At 42.7% G+C, this 27,328-nt stretch overlaps 1 protein-coding gene across 1 annotated transcript; it reads right to left on the bottom strand.

The window, feature by feature from the left end:
• Positions 1 to 5: 5 nt before the first annotated feature.
• PAX9 (paired box 9) lies at positions 6 to 26,525 on the bottom strand. Its single transcript, XM_077819994.1, has 4 exons — positions 26,438 to 26,525; positions 20,975 to 21,601; positions 17,777 to 17,916; positions 6 to 260 (listed from the first exon to the last, which is right to left on the bottom strand). The coding sequence occupies exons 1-4, from the start codon at positions 26,523 to 26,525 to the stop codon at positions 6 to 8; spliced, it is 1,110 nt and encodes a 369-aa protein (XP_077676120.1).
• Positions 26,526 to 27,328: the final 803 nt, after the last annotated feature.

Below are 27,328 nucleotides of genomic sequence, written 5' to 3'. Positions count from 1 at the left end.
TCGTATCAGAGAGCAGAGGCTGTGACAGAGTGACTACCTTCTCGGGCTGTCTGCATGCCCTTGAATGCCAGTGCTGCAGGAATATCACAGTTGTGAGGGGAGAGCGGAGTGCCTCCAGCATGCTGCCAACCATGGCCGGTCACATAACCAGAAGGGGCAGCACTGTATGTCATATAAGGGGACACTTGGGCTGGTGTAGGGTAAGGCGCCATAGTTGGTCCTGAGACAAAACCGCTGACCGTTGGAAGACCATTTGGTGCCTGAAAGGGAAAGAGGGAAAAAAAGGTTCTAAAATATAAAGATACATTTTTTTTCTGCTTCAGAAAGAATGAACTCCTAATACTTGTGAACTTGTACACATGTCGATAGAGCCAGTGGGCAGGATACTGGAGTGAGAGAATAAGGAGATTTGGGTTCTATACCTACCTGGTTCTACCACTGACTTGCTGTGTGACCTTAGACAATTCATTTCAGCTTGCTTTGGGTGAACTCCTGATCCCATTCAAGTCAATAGCAAAACTCCCATTGAATTCAATGTGGCTAGGATTTCACCCTTTGTGCCTCAGTTTTCCCATCTGGAACATGGGGATAATTATACTTACCTGCCTTTGTAAAGTATGTTTAGATGTATAGCTGAAAAGTGATATCTGTGTGCCTAGTTTTATTATTCGTGGTGTCTTTTTAAACCTTTTCTACATCTTTGGGACCTGCTCTTGCAAATGATCTTTACTCACAACTCCCATTAACTTCAATGGGACTTTTGTGAGCAGAACAATTACAGGGCAATTGCAAGAGCCTTACCATTTTTTGCTAGGTGCTTATATAGGCTGATGGCAGGGGTGCTGGAACAACTTTTATAGTGGGAGTGCTGAAAGCCATTGAAACAAACTGTAAACCCTGTGTATGATGGAAATCACTCAAGCCTGGGGGTCTGGCAGCACCCTTAGTTCCAGCACTTATGGCTGATGGTAAGGATTTCTATTTAAAATAAAAAGGGAGAGACATTCAGTCTGTCACAGGAGGAATTCACAAGGGAATGCCACCCTTTTCAAATGAAAAAATGGTCAATGTTTTAATTCACACACTGCAGATGCCTCCTCATCAGAGTACATGCCAAGCGAAGTAATTTATCTTGCTCAGGTTTTGATTCATGTAGTGCTATTTTACGTGTCAGTGTTGTTTTTTTCAGGAAGGAAGTTTTCTATTCAAATATAAGGGTACTGCATTTAGGGTCCTGATTCAACAAAGCACGTAAGCATGTGTTGTTTTTCCATTCACTGCAATTAGATTTAAGCACATGCTTAAAGTTAAGCACGTGCTTAAGTGCTCTGCAGAACTAGGGCCAAGCTGTGTAACACAGAGATGTAAGAAAGGGGGCAGACTTTTGTTTTGAATAAAACTTCACATAATATTAAAATTTTCTACTTTGCCTATTTTTCTCTTCTCTGGATTTCATCTGGCCAAATTTCAGATTTATATCTACATTTTAGATCTTTCTAAATGGTAAAGGTCTGGTTATGATCTCACACATATATATTTAGCACCAGTGTAACTCCGTTAGGACTGATTTTCCTGTCTTTTACACTAATCAAATTCAGGAGTGAATCCACTGAAGTCAAATTAAAGTTTTACAGCAGTAAAACCAGCATGAGAGAGAGGAATCCAGCCTTGTGTATTTAACAGGCATATTAACACAAATTATACAGCTGTGGAAATAACATATTGTTTTTCAAATTTATAAATGTTTAACTGAAACTGAATTTGCCATTTTTTTCCAAATCTAAATTTTGATCTGAAATTCAGCCCCAGTTAATGTTCTGGTACCTGAGGGCTCCCATGCCTGCTCTGGTGTTATAAAATGCACTTCTGCACCATGTTCTTGGGCTTTTCCTACAGATAACAGAAAGCACTTTACCATGCCAGAGTGAAACAGGCAGGGGAGCCCTTAGATATGTATTATAAAGCTCTGAAACACAAAGATACATAATGTGAGTATAAAATGGGGAGAAGGAAATTGTGCCTGACAGGGGGTCTAGGGGGAAGAAGAGCTCTGGCAATTGCCCCTCATGGAGTTTCCTCTGAATTCTTTTGATAAGAGTGTGGGGCTTGCCCACCACATGGGGAAAACTGGTCATCAATCCTACAACTCCCATGAAACCACAAAACATGGATATCCTATGCCTCTGCACTAGCTCAGGAACCCAGTGAGCTCCTCACTGGTTCCCAGTCAGTACAGCTCCAAGTAAAGCTGCACTGCTATGAAAGCTTATGCTCAAATAAATTGGTTAGTCTCTAAGGTGCCACAAGTCCTCCTTTTCGTGAATACAGACTAACATGGCTGTTACTCTGAAACCTGCTATGAAATGCTGTTCCGGGGGCTTCCTCTGGAACTCTTCCCTTTAAAAGTATGAGTGGCGCTGTGCAGAAGTTATACAACCAAAGTCTATATTCCCTTTCCAAGGATTCCCCACAGATTTTGGAGGGTAACAGGTGTCTCCCACCAATCCCCCACATCACCACTTCACTCCCCTCCCCACCTCTTCTGCACAAGCCAAGGCGGATTCCCCACAGTGTGCAGATCTGGGGGAACAACAAGGCTCCAGTTTTGTGAACAAGGAAGACAACAGAATGTTTAGCATCTGCTGTACAGAATATCATTCTCCAGAATGTTCTCAGAGAATGTCTCAAACGCTGACTGCTTCTCTTTGTGCCTCTTAAAATATGTTGAAGATTCTACTGCATGAGGCATCATCTTACTTGAGGGGGAAAAAAGAGATGATTAGAATTCAAAGGCGTCATTCAAAGATGTGCTCTGATACTTTGTCATTTCTATATTAATGCGCTGTTCGATTTACAGTGACGGTGATTATTTTCACACCATTCACACACAATTAAAAATAATTATGCTTGGTAGCAGTGTAACTTTTGGTCTTCAAGAACCACTGTCTGTTGGGTCCAGTCCTACAGGCTTTGCCTAGGCAAAACTGTAATTAAAGTCACTGAGAATTTTGTCTGGACTGGCACTCCAGAACTGAATACTGTGTATTGTGTGAGGCAAATCTGGCATTGTAAGTAGAATTGGAACCAAATAAAATATGCCATGTCATTAAAATAAGTTTGTCAGGCATTATTCAAGGATAGGTGACTGCATGTTTTTTTTTTTTTTTTTATAAATGCTTAGGCCCAAATGCACACTTACTTCATCTTCTTACATATCATTACATTGACCTTCCCTAGCATGATACCATGCCAGTGAATAAAACAGACAATCATGGATTTTAATTATTGAAAGGGTTCCAGTGTTTTATTGAATTACACTGCATATTTTACCTGGGTGGTTCATTAACAAAATTTGACTACAGATTCATTCATTTTTATAAAAGATAAATAATAAAAATATACCCTGATTTTGTAAAAGTCAAATTAAGCCCGCATGCCCCCCCCTTGTCTTAAACCCCACCCCTGATGATTTGATATATTATAATATTACCCAAACAGATTGCTTTGGGATTTAAAATGTAATTGCACTAGAGACTTGTAGTCCAATATGGAGCCTTTCACCTATTGGTCACCAGTTCAAATCTTTCCTAGGGTTTGATAATGACTGAAAAACTGTTACAATCTGATGCCTCTTTGATTAAATGAATTGGCCTCATTTTAGTTCCTAACTAACCAGTCTTTGTCTCACAAAACCATCATCACCGTAGGCACTAATTGGCACTCTAATCCGAAGTTTCAGCAAAGAGACCAAGGATCAAACTGTCATGGAAATGGGTCTACCTCCCAAATTAGGTTTGAGGCACATAGGTGGGGCAGTGAGAGGAAGCTTTCATTGATGCTGCCTGTATTCTGCTTTGTATGGGTTAACAGAGAGCTTGAATCTCCATCTGTCAATCTGGCAATTCTTACAAGCACTACATTCACTTACAAATTAAATGGAAGGGATTACATTCCATGACCCTGTATGCATTGGACGAATAATTCAACCTGTGTATTTCAATAGGAGGAAATGAACACCAAAATCCAAACATATATAATTAGGAGGGGGAGAACCCTGTGGTGTTTATGGGTTTGCAAAACCTTTAGAACTTTGTTAAAGGACTGAGTTTCATGAAACTTTTTTAAGTTTCAAAAATATTTTTCTTTTAATTTAAACCATTGTTTTTCAAGGGACATTTAATTTTAAAAACAAACAAATGTATTTCTAACTGAATGGAAACCTATGCTATACAAATAATAATCTCGTTGGAAGGTAATTACTGCTCTGTTTCGAGGAAGACCCCGGGAAACATTTGCTTTCCAATGTTGCATCTGCCCAGAACTCATGTTTTGCAAGAGTAAAATGAAACTAGAACCTCAGCAATTCTGAATTATGTTCAAAATATAGAACCCACAATTTGTTAGTGGTTTGTAAATTTAGCAAAACAAGTTCTCTCACTGTGCTTGTAAGATTCAGGGCCTGATTCTGCTCTGGCTTCCACCAAATTTACACAGGTGCAGCTCCTCTGAGTTACACCTGATTTACACTAGTGTAAATTTAAAAATAATTTAAAAATAGTTGGCCACATCGCACTTCAGCTGTTGCAATTCAGAATTTTTCCACTGAAGTCAACAGAGCTGCACTTATTTTTGCCAGCTGAGGATTTGGCCAAATCATTTTATTTGCTTTATATATTTGAGATTACATTGGGGCCAATGACTGACACTTGACTCTCAATAATCTTTGGAACAAGTAGCTTACATTGGCCATTTGGCCACTCAGGGTATGTCTACATTGCAACTAAAAACTCGCAGCTGGCCCATGTCAGCTGACTCAGGCTCACAGGGTTCAGACTAATTAACAAGGTGGGAGGGTCCCAGAGCTCGGGCTCCAGCCTGTCTCGAATGTCTACACTGCAATTAAGCAGCCCCTTACTTAGCCCAAGCTCTGTGAGCCTAAGTCAGCTGGCCCGGGCCAGCTGCAGGTGTCTAATTACAGTGTAGACATACTTAAGAATCAACCCTATTCCTATTGAAGTCAATGACAAACTCCATTAACTTCAGTGAGGCAGGGTCAGTCTCTAGCTTGTGTTTTCTGAAGAGACAAGGAACAAATTCCTCAGACAATCCCTCCTATTTTAGCTCACAGTCTCTACCATCTCCATTAGATGGTTTTCATTTTTTCCAGTCTTGGGTTGTAGAAACCACATGGGCCAAATTCTGCTCTGAGTTACCCCAGTGTAAATCCAGAGTTCCACCAGTGAATTATTCCGATTACTTTTACTTGATTTAATTCTTATCCCTTCTCCCCTTACCCCCTTGTCTGTCTGTTACACATATGTTTGTTGGTGCCTGCTTTATTGCCTGATCCTGCAAAATCTTCCTCGTTGATTTCTATGACTGTGAGCTTTTTAGAGCAGGAACTGTGTCTATTTAAAATGTATGCAAAATACCATGCAAAGTTATTGCAGTACATTCATGTCTGTTACTGTAAATCATAATATTCTGGATGGACAATATCAGTGGTTATTATTTTCACAGAGTTGCCTCCATTATTCTGTCTCATCAACCCATCGTTCTGGTGCTTGCTGTGATATTCCATTAGGCTAAGGTGTTTTTGGAGCTTTCATTCTGAAGAGGTGTTTTAAACACCTATGAAAAACAAATTGTAACTTCCTTGAGAAACAACATTTTTCATGGGCAAACAGTGCCTTCCTCGACTATCAAGTTTATCAACACTAATGAGCTCGATCCAGTAGTCTTGCTTCAAACCACTGAAATCAGATGCAGTTTTGCCTGTGTCAGGTCAATAGGAATGGATCTCTGGTAAACAGTGCTGCTATCTCTCAACCACAATATCAGTGTGGATGTAATGCCTCTCTTTGGAGCAGCAAACTTTACACATTAACATTATCCTCCAGTGTAGAGCCATCGCCCAAAAGCAAACTAAACAAACTATCAAAGTTATCACACTAGGTTTTCTAAGAGCAGCAGTTAGCCTTTAGAATGGAGTGTTGCCAGCAACCTTAATTATAGGCATGCTACCATAACTCCACAAATAAGACATTTTCTCACTGCTCATTTTCAAAATGAAAAGCTGGAGCAAGTTCTGCAAACTGGAAATGTGCGTCCAATGTGCTGAAAACACATTTGCAAAGTAGCTGCTGAAGGAGTAAATTTTTCCACAGCAAAGGAAAACTACAGCAGAGAGCATGGCTGCTAATCTAGTCTTCCGACAGTAAGAGTAAATCATCTTAAATGCCCCGAATATGTTTAACGTACTTCGTGATGTACGTATAACTAGTCAGAGAGGTTACAGGAATGTGACTAGAAGCAATCAAAAGCAAACTGTAAATATAAAGGAAGCAAACATGCTAAATCACTCCCTTTAATTGGATGGTAAATATGATTTATAAATCAAGCTAACATATGGGATCCCCGAGGGACGGGTAAACAAATTTTCCAAGTAAAACATCATCAGCAGGTATGTAATGGAAATCTTTTAGGAGAGTGGATTGCCTAAAGATGCAATTAATACAAATACATTTCTTCTAACCTTTTAAAATAAATAACATAAAATAAAATTTTGGTTGTGATTGTTGTAAATAGAATTAGGGCTAAATTCTGCAGTCATTACTAAGGCCTTTGGCATTGGTGGGAGAAATTACATGATCCTACAAACACTCATGAATGTTCCATTGATGTTAATGGGGGATACTCATGTAAGTCAAAATTACTTGCATGAGTAAGAGTTTACAGAGCTGAGCTCTAAGTAAGGACTGCAGTACTTGGCCTTTTTATGACAAAGCTCGTCATAAAAGAACTTTTCTGAAAAATAATTTTGACCACAAGTTGTGTCCCTAATATAGCCAGATATACATGCGTAGTCTATTTAGAGTGGATTCTGCAACCCCATATTTGCTGAATTTTCATTACTATGCTTGATCCAAAAATCTATGCGTATTTTATAATGTAGTGTATCCAGCATATTGGAAATAGTTACCTTTACTGGACATGCTCCTGTTTCCAACTGAAGTCAAAGACAAATGCTCATTAATTTCACTGGGAGCAGGATAAGATTTGTTTTAAAAACTGGGGAAGGAAATTTTCATTCAACAACTTCAATGTTCAAAAGAAAGTTTCAACATGAAAAGAATGTGGATTATCTAGTAGGAGGTAGAACACTGTCTTCAAATTCAAATTACCTCAATTTCAGCACAGTAAATATATTAGACTGCAATAGATTTGAAATTAGATTATTTAAAAATTCTAACAGTGTAAGTGTGGTAGCTTTATATTTGGTCTATTGCTCAGGGGAAATGTAATTGCATTGATTTCCAAAGTATCTGGCTGTGAAAACTGAAGACAGCTTTTCAGGAGCTGGGATTTACTTGGTTTACTCTTTATATATACATGACATGGAGCAAGGTTAACAAACCTACATTTGAATTCAACAAGATTATTCAGATGAATAAAATTATGCTTAAATATTTGCAGGAGCAGGGTCCAAGTATTTAATTAACTAGCTGTCCAGACACAGTGGATCTCTCTGAAGTGAGGTAATTTTTTTCACAGAACTTTACTGTCAGTATAGGTTCATAGTAACTAGAATTCAATATGCAATGTTTTGTAATGCAACTCCAAGAGACATTCACGCTACTTCATTATAAAATGTGGTCCACTCTCTTAATAATGAGCAGGTTCCACCCCCTATATTTAATGCACTTTTTTATTAACTTAAAGTTGTTTCCCTTTTTTCATAGACAGCTCCAGCTGCACCAAATAACACATAAAGTCGGATCAGACTAATTGAATTTTGTAACTACAGTTGTAATATTCATCAAGACGTGTCTTAATTATGTTTGGCTATCAAATTCCAAGTTTGAGTCTCTTTAGGGGAGCAAAAAGCTTCTCTCAGAAACAGTAATAATAAATTTGATTTGCACACCAACAACAGCCCCCTCCCAAAGTTTCCAGGGGCACTGCACAACATCACCAAAACAAAATATAACAGAAATAAAAGTGAAAACACCTTCTTTAAAAGCCAAACACATTAAAAACAGACCCAAGGAGAGCATGACAACAACAGTGTAGTAAAAGAGAAATAAAGGATAAAAGGGTAACACATATGAGACCCAATATTGGTCATATAAACAAAACAAAACTTACGTTTTTTTGGAGGAGAGAGAAAGGGGATTGAATATCGTCAGGGTGTTTTTTTCTAGAAAAGAAATGTGGATTTCACAGTGGAGTGGATTCCACACTTATAGTCCACCACAGGTAAGGTCAGTCATAGAATCATAGAAATGTATGACTGGAAGGGACCTCAATCACACATTGAGTCCGGTCCTGTGCGCTGAGGCAGGACAAAGTATGATTTAGATCTGAGCGGTGTGTGTCTAATCTGTTCAGAAAAACTTCCAGAGACAGAGATTCCACAACCTCCCTAGCTAATTTGTTCCAGTGCTTAACTACCCTTACAGTTAGGAAGTTTTTCCTAATGTCTAACCTAAATCTCCCTTGCTGCAATCTAAGCCCATTACTTCTTGTCTTGTCCTCTGTGGTTAAGGAGAACAGTTTATCACCCTCCTCTTTATGCCAATCTTTTCCACACTGGAAGACTGTTATCATGTCCCCCCTCCATCTTCTCTTTTCTGAACTAATCAAACCCAATTTTTGTTCAACCTTTCGTTATAGATCATGTATTTTAGACATTTAATCATTTGGACCCATTGCTCTCCTCTGGACTTTCTCCAATTTGTCCACATGTTTCCTGAAGTGTGGTGCCCAGAACTGGACACAATAGTCCAGTTGAGGCCTTATCAGTGCTGAGTAGAATGGAAGAATTACTTCTCATGTCTTTCTTCCAACATTCCTGTTAATACATCCCAGAATGATATTTGGTTTTTTGCAACAGTATTACATTGTTGACTCATATTTAGTTTGTGATCCACTATAACCCTCAGATCCTTTTCTCCAGTACTCCTTCCTAGGCAGTCATTTGTATTTGTGCCATTGATTATTCCTTTCCTTGCATTTGTCCCAGTGATGAGCTGCCAGAAGCTGAAGAACCGGTTCCTTCAGTCGCTCCAAGCCTTCGGCGGCACGTCCTTCAGTCGCTCCGAGTCTTTGGTGGCACTGAAGGACCTGCCGCCAAAGGCCCGGAATGATTGAAGGACCCGCCGCCGAAATGCCGCCGAAGTGCTGCCGAAGGCTCGGGTGCGTAAAAATTCACAGGGGGGCTCCCCAGCCGAGAGCTCAGGCGAGACGCACAGGATGGTCCTGCGGGCCACATGTGGCCCGCGGGCCGGAGTTTGCCCACCCCTTTAACAACTGGCTCTAAACCGGCTTCAAAATTTAACAATCAGTTCGCGTAAACCAGTGCGAACCGGCTCCAACTCACCACTGATTTGTCCTTATTGAATTTCATCCTATTTATTTCAGACCATTTCTCCAGTTTGTCCAGATCATTTTGAATTCTAATTCTCTGTCCTGAATCCTTTGCTAACATCAGACATGACAGTGGCATTCTTAAAAGGCAGGTGACATATGAGCATTGTGCATTCGCTCCAGTGTGCATTTTCAGTTCAAAATCCGATTTACAGAACATGATACAATAGAAGTGGAGGCCATTCTTCTTTGAAACTCTGCTGGGTGCTCTCCCAATACCCAAGATGGATCTAGTAAACCTACAGACCCCCTTTGATGCAAAGTTATATGAAATTTCCAAAGAAATTAGATATGCTAGAAGTTTAAAACTCAGCCCCAACTATGGGACTGCAACTGGCACCTCCATGAAATCTGTATAATACGTGGTAAAGAACGAATGTTTTGTTTGTCTACTTTGATAGTTAAAAGTCTATTGTTCTCACAAGTTCTATAGAAAATATCTATCTGATATAGTATGTTTAACCATATAGTCAGACCACGCTGGGGTCAGCAGGAAGGAGAAAATAAGGGAGATGGGGCTCCCTCAGGACTTGCTGGCTCATAGGAGTGGTGGGAGAGCTATTAACAGTGCTACTAATTTGCCCTCCCAGTGGAGACCCGCCACCCAAAGCCAGCATTCCCATTGTCCAGCAAGGCTCCAAGCTTGCAGGGGCAATTATCAGGTGCTGACAAACTGATGAGGGTGACATCAGAGCCCCCTGCCTGTGACTGGGAATATAGGCAATCCCAACTGGCTACCCAATTGCCATGGCAGCCGTAAAGCACAAGGTGTAGGTTCCTGCCTCCATTCTCCTGCACTCCAAACACAGGAAGGCTTATGGGATTTCTAACAAATTCCCATGTTTCTGAGGATCTGGTCCTGATGAGGATCCCTCAACAGTCAAGCTCATCATTCCTTCAGAATAGGTGCCATGATCTTGACTACCATGACTGAGTTCCCAGACAGTGATGTCCAGGCAATAAGCAGTTGGCACTCAGAAGCCAGCCTGGGTGCCAACCATTCACTCACCTCTCTGACTTTCTTTATTAGTTTCATCCCGGTGGAGTGCCCTGAAGCCATGTGGATTGTTGGGCAGGGCACTGTGTTTTGGGCGTGGAAGCAGGTGGCCAGTAATAGGCAGGTCTCACAAATAGGATTCGAATGGGGTGCGATCCAGACCACCTGGGAAGGAATCAGGTGTATGTAGTGGAATCAGCTCATGCCGCTCATCCACAACATGCAATGACATGGATGCCTAGACCTCACCATCATCCACCTTGGTGACAATGTCCTGATGGTGGGAACCAGTGTAGAGCAATTAATCAGAGTACAGCAGGACTGGTCATTTCCCAGGCCAGACTATTCTGGTCTAAACTCCTCCCTTTTCAGGGAGGAATAGGCAGCATAATCCCTTCAGCTAACTGGGCAGGGAAGCCAACGGGAACATGTTCTGAGTGCCCAGGACACTTGATGCCTGGAGAAAGTGCATTTCTAGGATATTAGCAGGGACTTGTCTATCCCTGGACCTTCACTTATGAATCCAGCTGTTCAGGGTCTGATTAGGAGTGGAGGATGCCAGCTAACTAATTTGCTAGTGGCATTTTGTGGCAAGTAACCCTTGTAAGAGGATTAGATAATAGGCCAAAACATTTAGGGCTAAGTATTCAGCTCACTCTTACTAGGGTCACCATTTTTTGTGGGTGCAAATAATTGTGGATGAAAATAATTAGTGGTGCTGTGCCCACTGCACCCACAATACACTGTCCACTGTAACCAAAGAGTAGGATCCTAGATATTTACGTGGCCTAAACTGTTGATGCAAGTAATTATGGGTGCAGAATTGCATCTGCAGTTATTTGCCCTCTATTGCCCTAAAATGGAGGCCTGGATATGAAAGTTTCTCCCCTACGATATAAGAGGTTGGAGTTCATGACCTCCGAATCTCGGTGCAATTGGGAGGATGGAAGAGTAACTCCTGAAAATTCCAAAAGTGAATGTTCAACAGCTGATAAAGGTTTGGCTGTGAAAGTGAATGCTCAATAGCTGATAAAAGGTTTGGCTGTGGGTGAGTGAAGCTCTCAGGATGAGAGCAGGGCTTCTTACATATTAGTATGTGTAAGCTCTAGCCGTTAATAGTGTCTCTGATTTGCTAGAGTGGGGCCTTATTCAGGGCCTGATCCAAAGCCCATTTAAGTTAATGGGAGTCTTTTCACTAACTCCAGTGGGTTTTGAATCAGATCTTAGAACAGAATTATGTAGAATGCATACAAGGTTCATGCACTTGGCAACATTCAGGGCACACCCGGAGTGTTGTGTAGGAGCAGTGCACACACAGCTCCTCTCAAAGGCATAAACCTTAAAATCTCGCCCAAATAACATAAACCGTGAAAAGCTTCCCAAAACTGGGCTCAAGGCCCAAAAGCAAAAAATGCAGTAAATAAAAATTAATAAATAAAAATATTAAACAAAGTCAATGTATTCCTTTTATCTATTAAAAAATGTAATGCGCAAAAAAAAATATAAAAAAAAATAAAAAGCTAACAAAACCAGTCCGTTGGCAAACCAGCCTGTTTGCTTGCTTAAAGCTTTGTGCTGTCTTGTATTTAAACCGCAACAGAATTAACTTGCAGGATACCTGTCCTTAGACACTAGTCCTTAATGTTGGCCTGTTAAGAAAGTAGCAGCCATTCTAGTCAAATGTGCATGTCTTCTGTCTGCAATATCCATGACAATAAATTCTGAGAAAAGTATTGTGATAATATTTGCCTAACATTCCACTAATTATATGTACACCTAACCCAAATCCTTGCATTAATTTTATTATAGAAGTGCAAATACAAACTTTAGTACTATTCAATTTGTGCTTCCATAAAATTAGTCTGTTCAAGACCTAGGCCTTTTAATATTGCAGTTTACAAACTGTTCATGCTTATAAAACATCTTCATTTCAAATGCAATGTACAAATGGAATTCTATTTATCTTAGCTCCACAAGGATTTCAATTAGTTTCCCTAAAAGCAACTCTGTATACAGGCGGCTTAACCCTGAAATCACTTTTCTTTAAATGCATGATATGTTCACTTTTTTGTATCAATGTCCACAGACAATAATTACCCTCACAAGTACCCTCAACACTTAATAAAGTATGTTTTCATGCATATATGTGGTTGTGTTGCTGAGTTTAAAGATGTGAGGCATTTGTGAACCAAAACTGTCACGTTCCCAGAAAAATCTATTTTCCACTTCAGGTTCCACTGTGCTCAGACTGTGCTGTCTGCAAAGCTGCTTTGGCTATAAAAGTGTGTAAAATGATGCACTGGGAAAATATAATGCAATTGCTTGCATACAATCTAAGACTGGAGGTATCAGTTAATTAAAAATCAATAGGAGCATTACTAGACATCTCTTTGATTTGCTACGGAACTTTTGATGCAAAATCAGAACGTGCCAGCCAAAGTTTTCATGCTGTCGAACCTCAAATATAGACAAAGTTTTGGGTTCCAAAGACACAAGAAAATTATTAATGTGGAGAGCTTAAAATGTTGTACATGTGAAAAGTAGATTTTGTTTCAAGTGCATGTGATGGCTAAGGACAAAAAATCTGGAGATTTTTGGCCTCATTCTTTAGTCCTTACTCAGACAAAATTCCCATTGATGTGTGGCGAGTGGGGACTGAAGGGCAGTATACAAAGGAGACTCTGCACCACCTACATGTTGCAAAGGGTGTTGCCTGAATAAAAGCTGCAGGATCTGGCCCATTAAAATGACTCTGTTGCTTATACAAGAATGGAACAAGTAAATATCGCAAAAACTGCAGCACTGTATACAAAAACCTTATTTCGGGCTTAATTCTGCCACCCTTTCTCATGTGGAGTGACTTTCCATTGGTCTACTTGTGGAGTGAAGAAGCACTCCACAGGAGTAAGGGTAGCCGATCAGACTGAGGCATTCTCCCCCCCCGCCCCCCGCCCCCGTGCAAGTGGTACAAAGGGGAACCACAGTCTGTGTCTTGTACATTGTTGGTGCGTAACAAATTATAAATAATGATAATCAGTAATAGCTGTATTCTCATCGCCCACTCAACCCTTTATGGAAATGCAGTGTGGCACATTCTCCCCACCCTTGTTCTGCAATTCAGACTCTCATTAGAGCCTGATTCCCCACTGTTTTACTCTAGTTTTAGGCCAGCGAAGCACTGTTGACTTTAGTTATGTTGGTGTAAAACTGGAGCACAGGGTTGAATCTATTATTTTAGACCAATCACTTCTGTTCTATGGGTGAAAATGCACATTCATCCCCCTCTGGATAGAGCTTCAGTAAACAGGATTTGTGCAGAGAACCCCTTGGAATGGCATTCACCCAGTAGCCCACAGGCAGCGCATGTATTTCACTGTAGTCTCTGTGCAGCATGAATACCGGCTGAAACTTCTTACTCCATCGATTCTAGGTACCCTCACCCTGCATCCACATAAGTGCAGACCCAAGGGTCTTTCCTCCTGCCCATGCCAGTTTACTCAGGCAGTTCTCCCTTTGCAACAGGTGTGGAGATGCCTCACAGTCTTGCTGATGGATTTAATTGCCACAGAATGTTTACCACAGACATATCGCGCTGGGTGAATTTCAACCCAAATGAACAAACGGATACGAAAATTGCCTGTGCATTGAGCTTTCAATCTGAAATCCATTTTGTACCTTGTTGGAAAAGCTCTGTTCAAACCACGAATCTTGTCAAAACTGCAAAAAAAAAAAATTCACATTCTTCTTGGGCATTTATTTCCTTTTGAGGATACTCTGGGTCACAGAAGTAGCCAATTTATGAATTAAGGCAGTTATACACATTTTCATTAATACTATGGTAAACAAGCAAGAACACTATACTGTAAGTAGCCCAGAATATAAATTAGGGCTTCCCAAAAACAGATTTAATCTACACAAACTATTCTAGGAAAAAGATATTTTTAAAAGTACTCAGCAGTACTTTTTATTTTTATTTTATTTTTGAACATGCACGGCTCTGAAAATGACATTTTCCACAACTGCTAACTATTTTTTGGCCTTTCATAGCCTTTATATCCTGTGGACAATATACATGTGTTAAGTGGACACAACTTTATTAATAGTGTAGAATTTGCCCCCATTTTTTTTTATTTTCTACATTTTGAAAGTAATTTTTGTAGTCCACTTTCTAGGTTGTTTGTAACTTTTAAATAATATTGGTGTTTCCACCAGAACATTTATATACATATACAAAAGCATATATAGTGAAAGGATGAGACGTAAAATACAGTTTCCTACGCTCGTGTGGAAAACAATTGTAAGGTTCAATTTATGTTGCACGGTTCTTTAGCTCATCTGTTAAGGTGACTGAAAACCTAATAGAAGCAGCAGTTTACAAGGCCAGGGTCTAATCCTGCAAATACTTCTGTGGATTTAGTCACATGATAAAGTTACCCATGTGCATAAGTGTGTGAAGGATCGGGGGCCTAAGCCATTATATACAGAGCTGAGCTGTTCTTAAAAGGACAATGGCAAGATATTTTTCACTAACTGGTTTGCATATGCACTATTTATTTTAATAAAACTAGAAGCTTGGAAATTAAATTAATTCATTAAAGCTTTTTTCATTAATCACAACTCTTAGTTGGGCTGCTAGCATTATTTGAAATTGGGAAAAATAGGCTAGTTTTAAGAAAAGCTTTACATAGTCAGAAGTGTTGAAACATTTTTTATATTGAGGGTGCTGATGATGGAAACCATGTATTTGGTGTTTGTTGTTACTGCGTCAAGCCAGGGGGTGCAGCAGCACCCTTAGTTCCAGCACCACTGTACATAGTGTTAGCAAACATAATAAAAAAGTTGCTCACATTTGGGGCCTACCGCTTTTTCCATTAAACCTATGCAGCTATGTTTTCAGAAGCGTTCGTTCATTTTGTGAACATCGGATTTCGGATGCCCAACTCTAGACACCTCGTGCTTGATTTTCAAAAGGGTGGAGAACTCTCAGCTCTGAAAATCAGGCAAAAAGTGATTCAAAGTGGGCATCCAAAAATGAAGCCATACACCTTTATTGAACGCTTCTGAAAATGCTGCCCTCCAACTATAACAAAATTTGAATATAGGACATGAATTTCCCAAAACAAAGTAGAGCCACCCCCTGCATGAATTTCAGACTCTGCACAGAGAGCAGAATTAACATGTTTTGGGAAATGTGCTGTGGTTTCGAAATGTGTTTTTACTGTGTGTAAAAAATGTTGTTACAAATGTGCTACCCCGGTCAGTCATATTTAAAGCTTATCCCTGGGGGCATGATTTGATCCCTTATCAGCAAATGTAAAAGTTGGACAACTGTTTCTAATATTGTTCAGTAAGAAAAAGCATAGGAATTAAATAGAATATTTAGGAGTAAAAATGCTTAACCATACAAAGAAGCAATTTGTATCCCCTTTTTCCAAGCTATTCCATCGCCTGCTGAATATGGCGTGGATTTTCAATATGTTTAAATGCATATTGGGAATGATTCTTTTTAAGGCAGTGAGTCTGAATTCTAACCAAGCTACCCTTAAAATACCTGGGGTCAGAAATCTAGCTCTGTTCTCTAGGTAAATCCACTTAGTGAACATCCAGCTGTGAGGTGTATTGATAGATGGACATTAGGAACTTGAATTACCAGCAGGACAGTGGGGTGGGAGGAGGTATTGTTTCATATTCTCTGTGTATATATAAAGTCTGCTGCAGTTTCCACGGTATGCATCTGATGAAGTGAGCTGTAGCTCACGAAAGCTCATGCTCAAATAAATTGGTTAGCCTCTAAGGTGCCACAAGGACTCCTTTTCTTTTTGCGAATACAGACTAACACGGCTGTTACTCTGAAACCTGTCAGTAGGAACTTGGCCTCTCTCACAGCTGCTCGCTGTGCATCTCCCCCAACCCAGTTCACAATAGGGGGTGAAGCCGCTGGTCGCTATACAAATGCCCACAAGCCGATCTGGCTATTGCCAGCTTCCCAGGGGACTGCCTGCCTGTGGGTGGCGTTCCCACGTTCCCAGCAAGCTTTGGGACGGCTATTTCTTTTTGACTCCTTGCAAGGCCAGGTCCTTGCTGGCGTGCCCTGGGTGCCAGCAGGCTCCCGCGCTGTGGGGGCTGCAGTGGAGAGGGCAGAGCCCGGTGCGGGGCAAAGGGAGCGTGCGGCTCGGAAGCGGATAAAACGGGGCCCGGGTGTTTGCCGTGAATACGGAGCGGGGCTGGAGAACCCCTGGGCCCTGCTTGGAGCGAGCTCGGCCTGTTGGCCGGCTGGCAAAGCGGGCGCGGGGCGCAGAAGAGCTCGGGGACCTTTGCGCCAAGGGCAGGAGGAGGGGAGTTAAGATGTGTCTGGTTCCTACGCGCTGCAGGGGCGCCGCGGCTGTCCCACCGCTGCCCAGGCCTGGGGGGCAGGAGAGGGAAGCAGCTGGAGGCCGCCTTCTTAACACCACCCCCGAGATGTGTCGGGTCAGCATCGCCCAGGGGCTCAGAAAGGCGCCCGGGATTTCCGCGCTCCCGGGCCCGATCCTGTTCCCGGGGGAGATTTCCCGGGGGCTTCAATGGGAGCAGGATCGGGCCCTAGGCGAGCTGGGTGTTTCAGCCCGGCACCGAGGAGTGGCCTCGTGACGTTCCGCCAGCAGCGTGAACCGGCGTGAACCCAGGGCTCCCTGTGAGGAAGGCAGAGTCCGCATTGCCCGTGCAGTTGATTCCCCCTTCCCTCCTCCATTGGAGCGGGCCTTGGGGCTGAGATTAAATCTGAAGAGTGCAGACGCCTGGGCAAAGGCACCTTGTTAATTATTAGTATTTATCATTGCAGCGATCAGAGCCTAGCCTGAGCCACATACAGCTCGACACCCCCTGGGCCATGATCCACGAGGACTCCCGCACGTGGTAACGAGGCGGATTGGGAAGCGGTACGACTCCAGTCCAGGGTCTGGCAGCTGGGTTATGGTTTGGTTGTGGGGGAGAATGGGGTCCTTGTTCCTTTACAGAGCGTTATAATTATTCTTCCCCGGACTTTTCATGCACATTTAAACAAGCCAGCACCTAACATGGCAGGGTACAGAGGAGGGATCGTACCGACACCCAGACTCGGCAGCAGCCCGGACGGTCCTGGGAACCGGCCCAGTACAGAACACAGCAGTGAATAAGGAGAGAGCAGCACAGTGCTGAGATCTGGGACTTGAGACTGTAGCCAAGCTGAGCCCAGAAGCCTGTGGAGAGTTTGGGCCCGTCTGCAGCCAGCCATTAGAAATCCAGCCGGGCAACCTTCTTGCAGACAGAAAGGAGAAAAGCTCCCCCCACCGTGCAGCCCTCCCGCCTGAGGTTAGCAAGCGCTGTCTCCTTTACCTGGCTGTACTTGGCCTCCTGCTCCAGGGAGCTCTTCTCCAGTCCATTCACAGCATGCTGGGCCGAAGGGGGGAAGCTATTTCTGCTCAGGCTGCTCCATTCTTCCACTTTGGGGCTGTGATAGGGCGAGCTGTCACTCACTGTTGGGAGACACGGGCGCGGCTCGTTAGAGATTCCGAAAACGAGCTGGGAAGTGCCAAGGCAGTGGGCTTGTGGCAGGAATTGCTATGTGTGATTACAGGCTGTGCCTTCTGCTCACCACTAACAAACACACACACCAGAAATCGCTCTGAAACTGTACTTGTGACCCAGAACCCCAGTAAACCGGAGGCCAGAACTCCCGTTCATAGGTGGGGGTCGGGGTGGGGGGGCTGCAGCGCCCCTTTACGTGAAGTGGTTTCCATCATAGCCAGGGTTTACAGTTTGGTTCAATGGCTCTCATCACCCCCACTATAAAAAGGGCTCCTGCTCCAGCTCCTGGCAAGACCGTCTCAGCTGAGTGACAAATCCTCCCTATTTCTATCCACGCAATCAAGAAAAAGAACTGATCCGGCCTGACTGACACCAGCGGACACCTATTTATAACATTTACAACAGCTGGATTTCCTTCTTCTCCCAGAATAAAAAAACCCTGGGGAGAAAACTGGGATGCAGGTACGTATGCACGTCTCCTGCTTTATGAAGTTAAACCTCAAAGATATTTTAATAGCATTTCCACTTCTGTACTAAATAGGCGGTACTCGTCTTCCCCAAATGGCCCGAAACCGAGTTACAGCTTTCGGTAATGTGAAGGAGACTTCTGGTGCTTGTTTGGAAAAAGGAGTAAGTCCTTATAACATTTTATTTTACAAATACTTGATGTGTAAAGTATATAGCATGTGTGTAAATCACATATATTTTTACATACATGTAATCGCTGTACGTGTAAATTGGTATATATAAGTGTGTGTGGGCGTGCATACCTCTATGTATGTACACCCCCACCCTGCCACCCCACTCTCTATAGAAAATCTGTTGGGTTTCTCTTTGGAGGTGGGGGTTGAAGACTGACAAACAGGAGAGACAAAGGGAAAGAAAGACAATAGGAGACAAGATCGATCATAAGTTAGAGGGGCGAAACCTTCAAAGTTTCATTTCCGTATTTAATCGAAATACAAAGAAACCCATATAGTATCAACCGATTAGCACTAGCCCCAGGGCTGTTTCGAACCATTCATCATCACCTTTCCCTGACACCAAGTCATTTCAGAGGAGAAAATTGCGTAAGACAATAACTGGGTGCTTGACATAATTATTTCCAAGGTAGATTTAAGGGAATAATGTAACTTTTTTTTCCCCAAAGGGAAAAGAGAGCCGTGTTGTTCGCACTTCTGGCACTGCGGAATTATGACCCCTCCCCCAGTAAAAAAAAAACTTTTAAAAAGCATTGATTTGAAACGCCTATGACTCTGTTAGGGATTCGCGGGGCTGTAACATTTACATGCAACGAAAATTGTTCGGCGTGACCCGGAGTACCGGTTCTCCGAAACCACCTCCTCCCCGAGCGGTGAAGTGTGCCTTGCTGCGATCCCAAGCCTGTTCCCGCTGAAATCAAAAGCAAACCCTCTGGTTGACTTGAGTCGGAGCTGGATCGAGCTCTCGTGTTAAACTGTTTCTGTTCAGAAGCTACCTCTCTAACCAACTTGCAAGGGAAAATGCAGTCCGTGGCACAAGCCTGAAGTTGTCTGAAGAAACTGAGCTCTCTCCGCGAGCCCCCTTTTCTGCTGATCTCACACTTTCCCATGAATAGGGGCTTCCTTTAAATGTCAGCAAGGTCAATTTATCCTACAAATCAAGAGCAAACAACCCTCGTATGCAGTTTCTGCTGTTCAGCAGTCCAAACCGTGGCTTGGGGGAGAGGAGAATGTATATTGTAGTAAATCTTGTAAATCCCAAAGTCTGACAGAGGAGGAAAGAAATCTAAACACTCAATGGTACCTTAAGAGGCCCTGTTGCCAATCTGATGTTAATAAAGGAAGAAAACATGAAAACCTTCTCAATTTCTAATTTAATTTTGCCTGTAATGTTCATTTCAGACATTCCACCCACCGTGTAATGAACATACTCTAGCATGTATATTTTCTAAATCCAGCTCCACACGCATATACGTTTGGCTTGTTTTTTTGTTTCGGGGGAGTTATATTCTGAAACTGTGTCCAACATGCGGGGGCTGCCTTTGCTTGTAAAAACCTTCTGACACCAATGCATTTGGAGCGTGTGTTATATTGATATCTTGTGAAGTCAACGGGTGTAGTTGAAAACATGCCATGAAAATAGAAAGCCAAACTCTATTTCCAAGAGCAGGACACAGAGACAGCTACAGCCCAGAGTTATTTTTGAAATACACTCCTTTCATCCCATTTAATGTTTGTTACTTGACAAAAACTAAACTTGGAAATGTTCTTTTTTGATGCAAATCACAGACTTGTTCAGCGAGAAGCTAATGTTTCTAGCGAAAATAAAAGAAGGAGCGTAGAAGAAAAGCAGTCACTTGGAAAGGGACAAATACAAGTTAAGTATCAGTGGTTTCGTTTTCCTGGACCACCACTTCGGAGGAAAACAAAGTAAAACATAAGAATGAAAGCAATTAGGTGACATTTGAACTTCCCGTCTGAGCAAATTTGGCCTGATTGCAAAAACTAGAGAAACTGAATTTCTCTGTAATTTCAAGATGCTTTCACTTACGAATGCCTGATTTGGTAACAAATATATGTAATACACAGAAGGCATGCGAGATCATTATATCATTAATGACTGATAAGGAAGCCATAGATGTGATGATACATGATACAGAGAAAGAGAGTTAATGTGGACGTGCCAATGTTTTTAGCCCACGCTGTCTGTTCTTCAGCTAAATTATCATTGCTGAAGTCAACCTTTGTCATTGCATTATGTATTATACGTCCAAAAATCATAAGCCCATTAAATGTGTTCCTGATCTTAGTGTGTGCTGGAGAAAATATAGTTTACAAACTGTGGAGATAAATAAATGAAAGTATCACTAAACGTTGCAAGAATTGGAGACTTCCTGCTCTGAAAGAGAAAAGTCGAAATATTCGAAGAAAAATGCCCAGAAATTAGGCGTTAAGGGGCTCTCTTTTGTTATCAACATAGTATTCCTATGTGACTAAGAAGTGTCGTCTTCGGTTCTTTTCTTACCTTGGTCTGTTATGGACCTGATCCCCAGGATATCCGTGACCGAATGGGAAGAGGGCCAGGTCCTAGGCATAGCCATGGTGCTGGGGATTGCTGGCACTCCCGGCGGGGTTGGCACTTTGGCTCCTGCAGCAGTGATGGGGCTGGGATAGGAGTATATGTGGTTGTAAGGCAGAGCAGGCTGTGGAGGGGGCTGATGCTGTTTGTAGGATTCGTAGTGACTCTGCTGAGAGAGATTTCCAATTTTGTTCCGGAGGATCCGACTGATGGAGCTGACCGAAGGCACATTGTACTTGTCACACACACCATCTGCCAGCAGTCGGTCTCGAATCTCCCAGGCAAAGATGCCCGGATCTCTTTGTTTGTAGGTCCGGATATGTTTCACCACCGTAGGGGTGGTGACCCGAGGCTTGCTGCCTCCGATCGCCCCTGGTAGGATGGAGCCAGTCTCATTGTAGCGCGCCAGGATTTTGCTCACACAGCCATGGGAAACCCGCAGTTGTCGGCTGATGTCACAGGGTCTGATGCCCAGTTGGGCCAATTCCACAATCCGGAGCCGGATGGCATTGGGCAAGGGTCTCCCATTCACAAACACCCCTCCGAGCTGGTTCACTTCCCCAAAGGCAGGTTCTGCAAGCAAACACACACACACACAAACACATTTGACACGGCAAACGGTTCACGGGGGGCCGTTTGAACACACCCGACTATTAATCCTCAAAAGGCAGATGTCACCGGTTAGAGGGAACGCGCCACGGTCACTTCACTTACAATGGTTTTAATCTAATGCGGCTGACATTTAAAAAAATCCGTGGCAACATTTTCAATGCACATTGATTTGTGCCATTAAAAATAGTCCAGAATGCACATTCCAGAGGTGAAAAATGAGATCACCCAAGCAGACAAGTTTCTTTATCTCCCCCCTAAAAAGAGAGGGGAAAGCCAGCGAAATTGGTGGACAATTCTGCAAAAACGTGAAAGGTGAGGGAACCTGAAAGTAGTAATTAAAGAAAAAGATCAATTCTAGTGCTGTTTGTTCCTGTTCATACTTCTTTGTTAGCAGCACGACTAGCCCCGCGTTGCGAAGCAAACGTGTTACTTTTTAACACCGCTGCGCTATCGATGTCAGCAACAATATACAATGTGCCACACAGGCTCAAATCATCCGTTAGGCTGCAACCGTCCAGTACTCTCATAATCACATTAATAATAAACCAACCAGTCATTAGCTTGCTCCATTCTGTGCTGCTGACCCTTAACGTGTTCCTACAACTTGTAGGAACACGAACAAAGTCAATAAGCAAATTGCGGCTGCACATGATTTCACACTGGTGCTCTCCCTTTTGACAGCCCTTGAACCCGCCTGCAGCTTCCAGCCACTTACCCATTGCTCTGAGCAGGACACCAATGAGACTAATCTTCCAAAAGGGAATTTAACAACAGATTCAGTCTCCCGGCCTCCTGCAATCCCGGCTGGAAAAGTCCACGGGTCCCTCTGATTTCCACTCTAGGAGATAGCAAGAAAGTAAGGAAAAAGGCTAAAAGGAAGTCTGTTTCCCGATGAAAGAGACTTGAGTTCTGCATTTCAATCTCACAGCAACGTGGGCTGGGCTGAGCTGGGCCGGGCATCTCAGTCTATCAGTCACCAGAGGCACACCCCCTCCACGGGGCGGAGCCAAGGAAAAGAGGGCTCCCAATTGGTGCTCGATGATGATAGACAGCATAGTCCTGGAAGGCTCTTCCGCTTTCTTTTGCAGGCATGCTCAGCACCTGGATTCCTAATACAATAGAGACGAATATTAAATACCTACGTAGTGGTAAGTCGCACAGAGAGTGAAATTAATATAGGAAATTTGAGGAATAGTTTAATGATAGCACTGTAGTAAGGCATTATTTTGTAGAAAAATCAGTTGGTCCTGTCTCTACGTGTGTATCCGATCTGTTAGTTCGAGTTTACATACTTGCGGGGTTGGTAATACCTTTCCTAGGCTATTGTCAACGGTGCCAATATTTTGGTCATGTCTCTTTAGAGAAAGCAATCTGTTCAAAGTTTGTAGATACGCCTGCCTTTTATTTCATGCAAGTTTTCTCTGGCTATTGCTATTTGCACAATAAATGACCAGACAGAGAAGTACGTCGATGTTGATATCCAATAACTGGAGTCAGCAGTTTCACGGAGGAATAACAGCGACGTCTTGAAAAATGCAGAGCTCTTTATCATTTATTTTGCAGGTAATGGAGATTTGTGTGTCTTTACATGATTCTGCTGTAATTTTAAAATAAAAGCCTTTTAACAAGTGAATATATTATTTAGCATACGTCCCAGAGAGTTGTGATTGTTAAAGGTAAGTTTATTTTTGTCATGAACTGAAAGCATGTACGAAAGCCACATGAATCTGTGAGTTGTATACATAACACGTGGATGCCACAGTCTGTGTTTAGATGGGGGAGGGGGATCATTGTGTGTGACCTCCATAGACTCGTGCTGCGTGATTAAAAAAAAAAGACAATTTATATTTTTCATTCCTATTTTAAGTGTTCCATTCTGTTTAATTGTAAGATGTAAATGCCTGATTTTGACTTTAGCAAAAACACTAAGACTGGTATTAATAGAAGAAAATCGTCAGAAAAAGTTGGTAGGCGCTGGAGTACTTGCGTTTCATGCGGTGTGTGTGTGTGTGTGTGCGAATGTGTTTTGTTTGGCATTGTTGCCTGTATGATTCACTAGATACGTTTGTGTACATACTTACACACACTCCGCACATATGTCATACTACACGCATAGATTCTGCACTCTCCCATTCCAGCCAGGATTTTCTGATATTGTCCTTTCAAATTTACGTTTAGAAGTAGAATCTAGCAGGAATAGGATGTGTAAATGCTATATAATGGCGAAGAAATAGAATCCATTAATTAGACTGAAACATAAACTCGGAAAATAACAGAAATCGGATCGGCCCAGAAGGCAGTGTGTTGGAACTGTTTCCAAATATCATTTTCAAACGGAATATTAAACGAGGAGGATTTTTAAGGCGGCAGGTTGTGAGAAGACAGAATAGAATTTCCATGGATATTCGGTCTTCCTTTGCAGTATTATTTTAAACCCTAGTGAATCTGCACAATCAGGAATGAGTAGGATAATACCGGAAACAAGACAGGAGTCAATTGCACGTTGAAACTATTTCTTGATGGAAGGGAATGGTCATTTTGTGGACTTTTTGAAAAGATTCGGAATATTGATACATTTGATCTCTGATACGTATTTTGCACTGCGTTTATGTGCCAGCAGTGTGATTTGCACGTTCAAAATATCTTAGTTGTAAATTGTGGGATTTCCTCAGTTTGTGAAAGTTCACTAATACCTCACACTACAATTCTCACACATTTACCATCGCCGTTGCATGCTGTTAAAATTGATCTTTCTAGAGGCTTTAGTGTGAATCAGAAGTCCTTTTGCCACTGTATGTTGATGTGCTCTGTGTATTTTTTTAAAAGAGAAGGCAATGATGTGTGGAACACTTATACAGCATTAATCAAAGCTAATTATGTAATTTAACAATACACTGGAGTGCATGTACAGAAAACTTCCGATCTGCATTAATTACCTACTCCCTTCCGAAATCTGATATAGAGGCTAATCCATTACAAGACTGGCTTTTTCTCCAAACACAATTTTCATTTTAACCAACTGAATGTATTTTAAATAAGCTAGATCGTTGCTAAATGTCTGTGTAAGTAATGACCTAACTAGGGCCTTACACAATGTATGGCTAAGTGCACAGATAATCTTCAGGTTTCCTCGCATGTGTGATCGTTTTCTGTGTGGTTACCCATTAGTTCTTGGTGTCTTTTCTTATTCTAATTATAAAGACAATGAAGAGTGTCAGACTGAGTTGTCCTAGCAGTTAGCGTTGCGATTTAGGGCCCAATCCTGCATTCCTTGAGCACCCCAAAACTCCCATTGACTTCATTAGAGTCTTCTCCCCAACTCTGCCTGTGTTTCTCCCAATCTAGGTCTGTGTGTGGACTATTTTATTCGCATTGTGCCTTTTTCTCTCAGTGTCTTCCAACCTGTCTAACCCCCCTCCCCCCCCCCGACCCCGCCTCTGATCCCTTGGATATTCGGTTTCTTTTCCTTTCTCAATGTGTGTTCCTGATGTGGTCCTGTCGGAAAAGCTCGTTTACTCTGCTTGGGTCTCCAGTGGTTTAAGGATAATGTTTATCAGAAGTGAACGTGCTCAACTTGTTTCCATTTAACTGCTGAGTGTGGGCTGAAATAACAAAGGTCACAGCCACAGTGAGTCGGTAGAGGGCAGGGGGAACCGAGAGGAATAGGAAAACATGATCATATACAACAGCCTGTTGACCACTGCCTGGCAAAAGATTAATTTCAGGTACAAAATAATTAAATAATTGAAGGAAGGGGGCTTCTTTCCGAGCAGGCCGGCACCGGCAGCGGATACCACCGCCGCTCGCTTGGGAAGTTTCCCCAGCCGTTGTGCGGCTCGGTGGTGGGGCTGAGATGAGCAGGCTTGCACACGGGAAAGAAAACAGGACAAAAAGAAAAGGAGTCCTTGTGGCACCTTAGAGACTAACCAATTTATCTGAGCATGAGCTTTCGTGAGCTACAGCTCACTTCATCGGAAAGCTCATGCTCAAATAAATTGGTTAGTCTCTAAGGTGCCACAAGTCCTCCTTTTCTTTTTGCGAATACAGACTAACACGGCTGTTACTCTGAAAACAGGACAAGTGGCTCTTGCTCGAGTCCGATCAGTCCGTGGGGCGCCTGGGGGAAAGCGCAGGGGGCGTCCAAGCGGAATAACTGTGAATGTAGGGGGCTGTTAGACCCAAAGAGCGGATAAATCCCATTGCTCCCAGTGGAGCTGTGCAGTCGGAGAGTCCCAGTTAGGCAAACCTGCATCGGTGCAACGCACCGCTTCAAGAGCAGAGCTGATCCCAGGGATATTACTGGGAACAGATAAGAGAGAGGTGGGGTAGAAAAGCAGCCAGCATACGCACCTAAGAACAACGGAAACGCCGAGTGGGTGCATGTCCAGGGGTGACACGCGAAAGCCCGGCCGGCTAATGCAATAAATCTGTTTCTTTTTAACTGCACCGTGCTGTAGCAACGTGCGGGCCGGATCTTGCTCCCGTTTCAAGGCCAGGGGAGTTTGGCGGGTGCCTTAGATCAGGCCCGAGCTGTTGTATATTATATCTGCAGAAGACGTTAGACTGACCAGTGATTTTCTTTGCATGCCATCCGCAGGTTATTGACGGGATCCCCACGTTTAAATGGATGGTTTCCCCTGAAAGGTCAGCGTCTGTGCATATATTATACTAATATCACACTGTAAAGGCTTCCACGGGTCTGCTCTGTTGAGCATTTGAGCTACAGTTAAGCCAGGCTGTGTGCGGTGGTCTTGTCTCGCTACACATGGCTCTTTTGTGTTGTCCAGTTCTCAATACCTGTTTTAATGTATTTCCGGTAGGAAACAGGTTGTACCGAATTAGCACTAGTGCGTGCCTGACAGTATTTCTTATAATCTTTTCCCATGCACCGTGGCTGGTGGAGTAACTCCATAGTGCTGCTATTTATCTGATTTTGCCTATTTTACCAAAATGAGGTCCCGGCCGCCTGTCTTAAGTCTGATCCTTCTCAATTACAAATTTAGGATCTAGTCCTGCTAGCCGAACTCGGGCGAAACTCCCATGGCAGTCAATGGGCATTTGGAGGTCACAGAGCATGCAGGATCTGGCCTCCTGGTTGGATCCATCTTTCAGTAATAGGGACGGATAGGGGCAGCCATAGACACACTGGCGGTGAGTGCCTTTGGGAAGGGCCTTCATCGATATCTTTGGTACCGAGAAGCAATCCAGGAGTCCTTACTCACCTAAAGTCCGGTGGCTTAGAACAGGATCCAGTCACTGAAGTAAATGGCAAATCTCCCCGTCATTTCAATGGGGGGAGTTCGATCAGACCCTTAGTGAATGCATTTCCCTCCTGTTCTCACTCGAGATCTTTCCTCCACTTGGAATTGCACGAAGAATTTGCTCTGGCTACTAAAGACCAAATGCACATCAATCCCTCATACTAGATCGTTGAGGCTTGCTTAGTTTTGAATGGCAACCCAGACGCATGTGACACAAGACACATCCACACTCACACTGTCAGTCTATCGTTTTCTGTAGAGATCTCAGCCGGAATCTATGTTTAAAAATATTGCTTTAAAAAGATACTTTTCTCCACCATGACATTTCAACAGACACCAAATGAGATTTATCAGGGGTAGCCGTGTTAGTCTGTGTACACAAAAACAACAAGGAGTCCGGTGGCACCTTAAAGACTAAGATATTTAC

This window comes from Eretmochelys imbricata, chromosome 6, assembly GCF_965152235.1.
Source record: "Eretmochelys imbricata isolate rEreImb1 chromosome 6, rEreImb1.hap1, whole genome shotgun sequence".
Classification (NCBI taxonomy): domain Eukaryota; kingdom Metazoa; phylum Chordata; order Testudines; family Cheloniidae; genus Eretmochelys; species Eretmochelys imbricata.
This window is presented reverse-complemented; position numbering and strand designations above follow the sequence as displayed.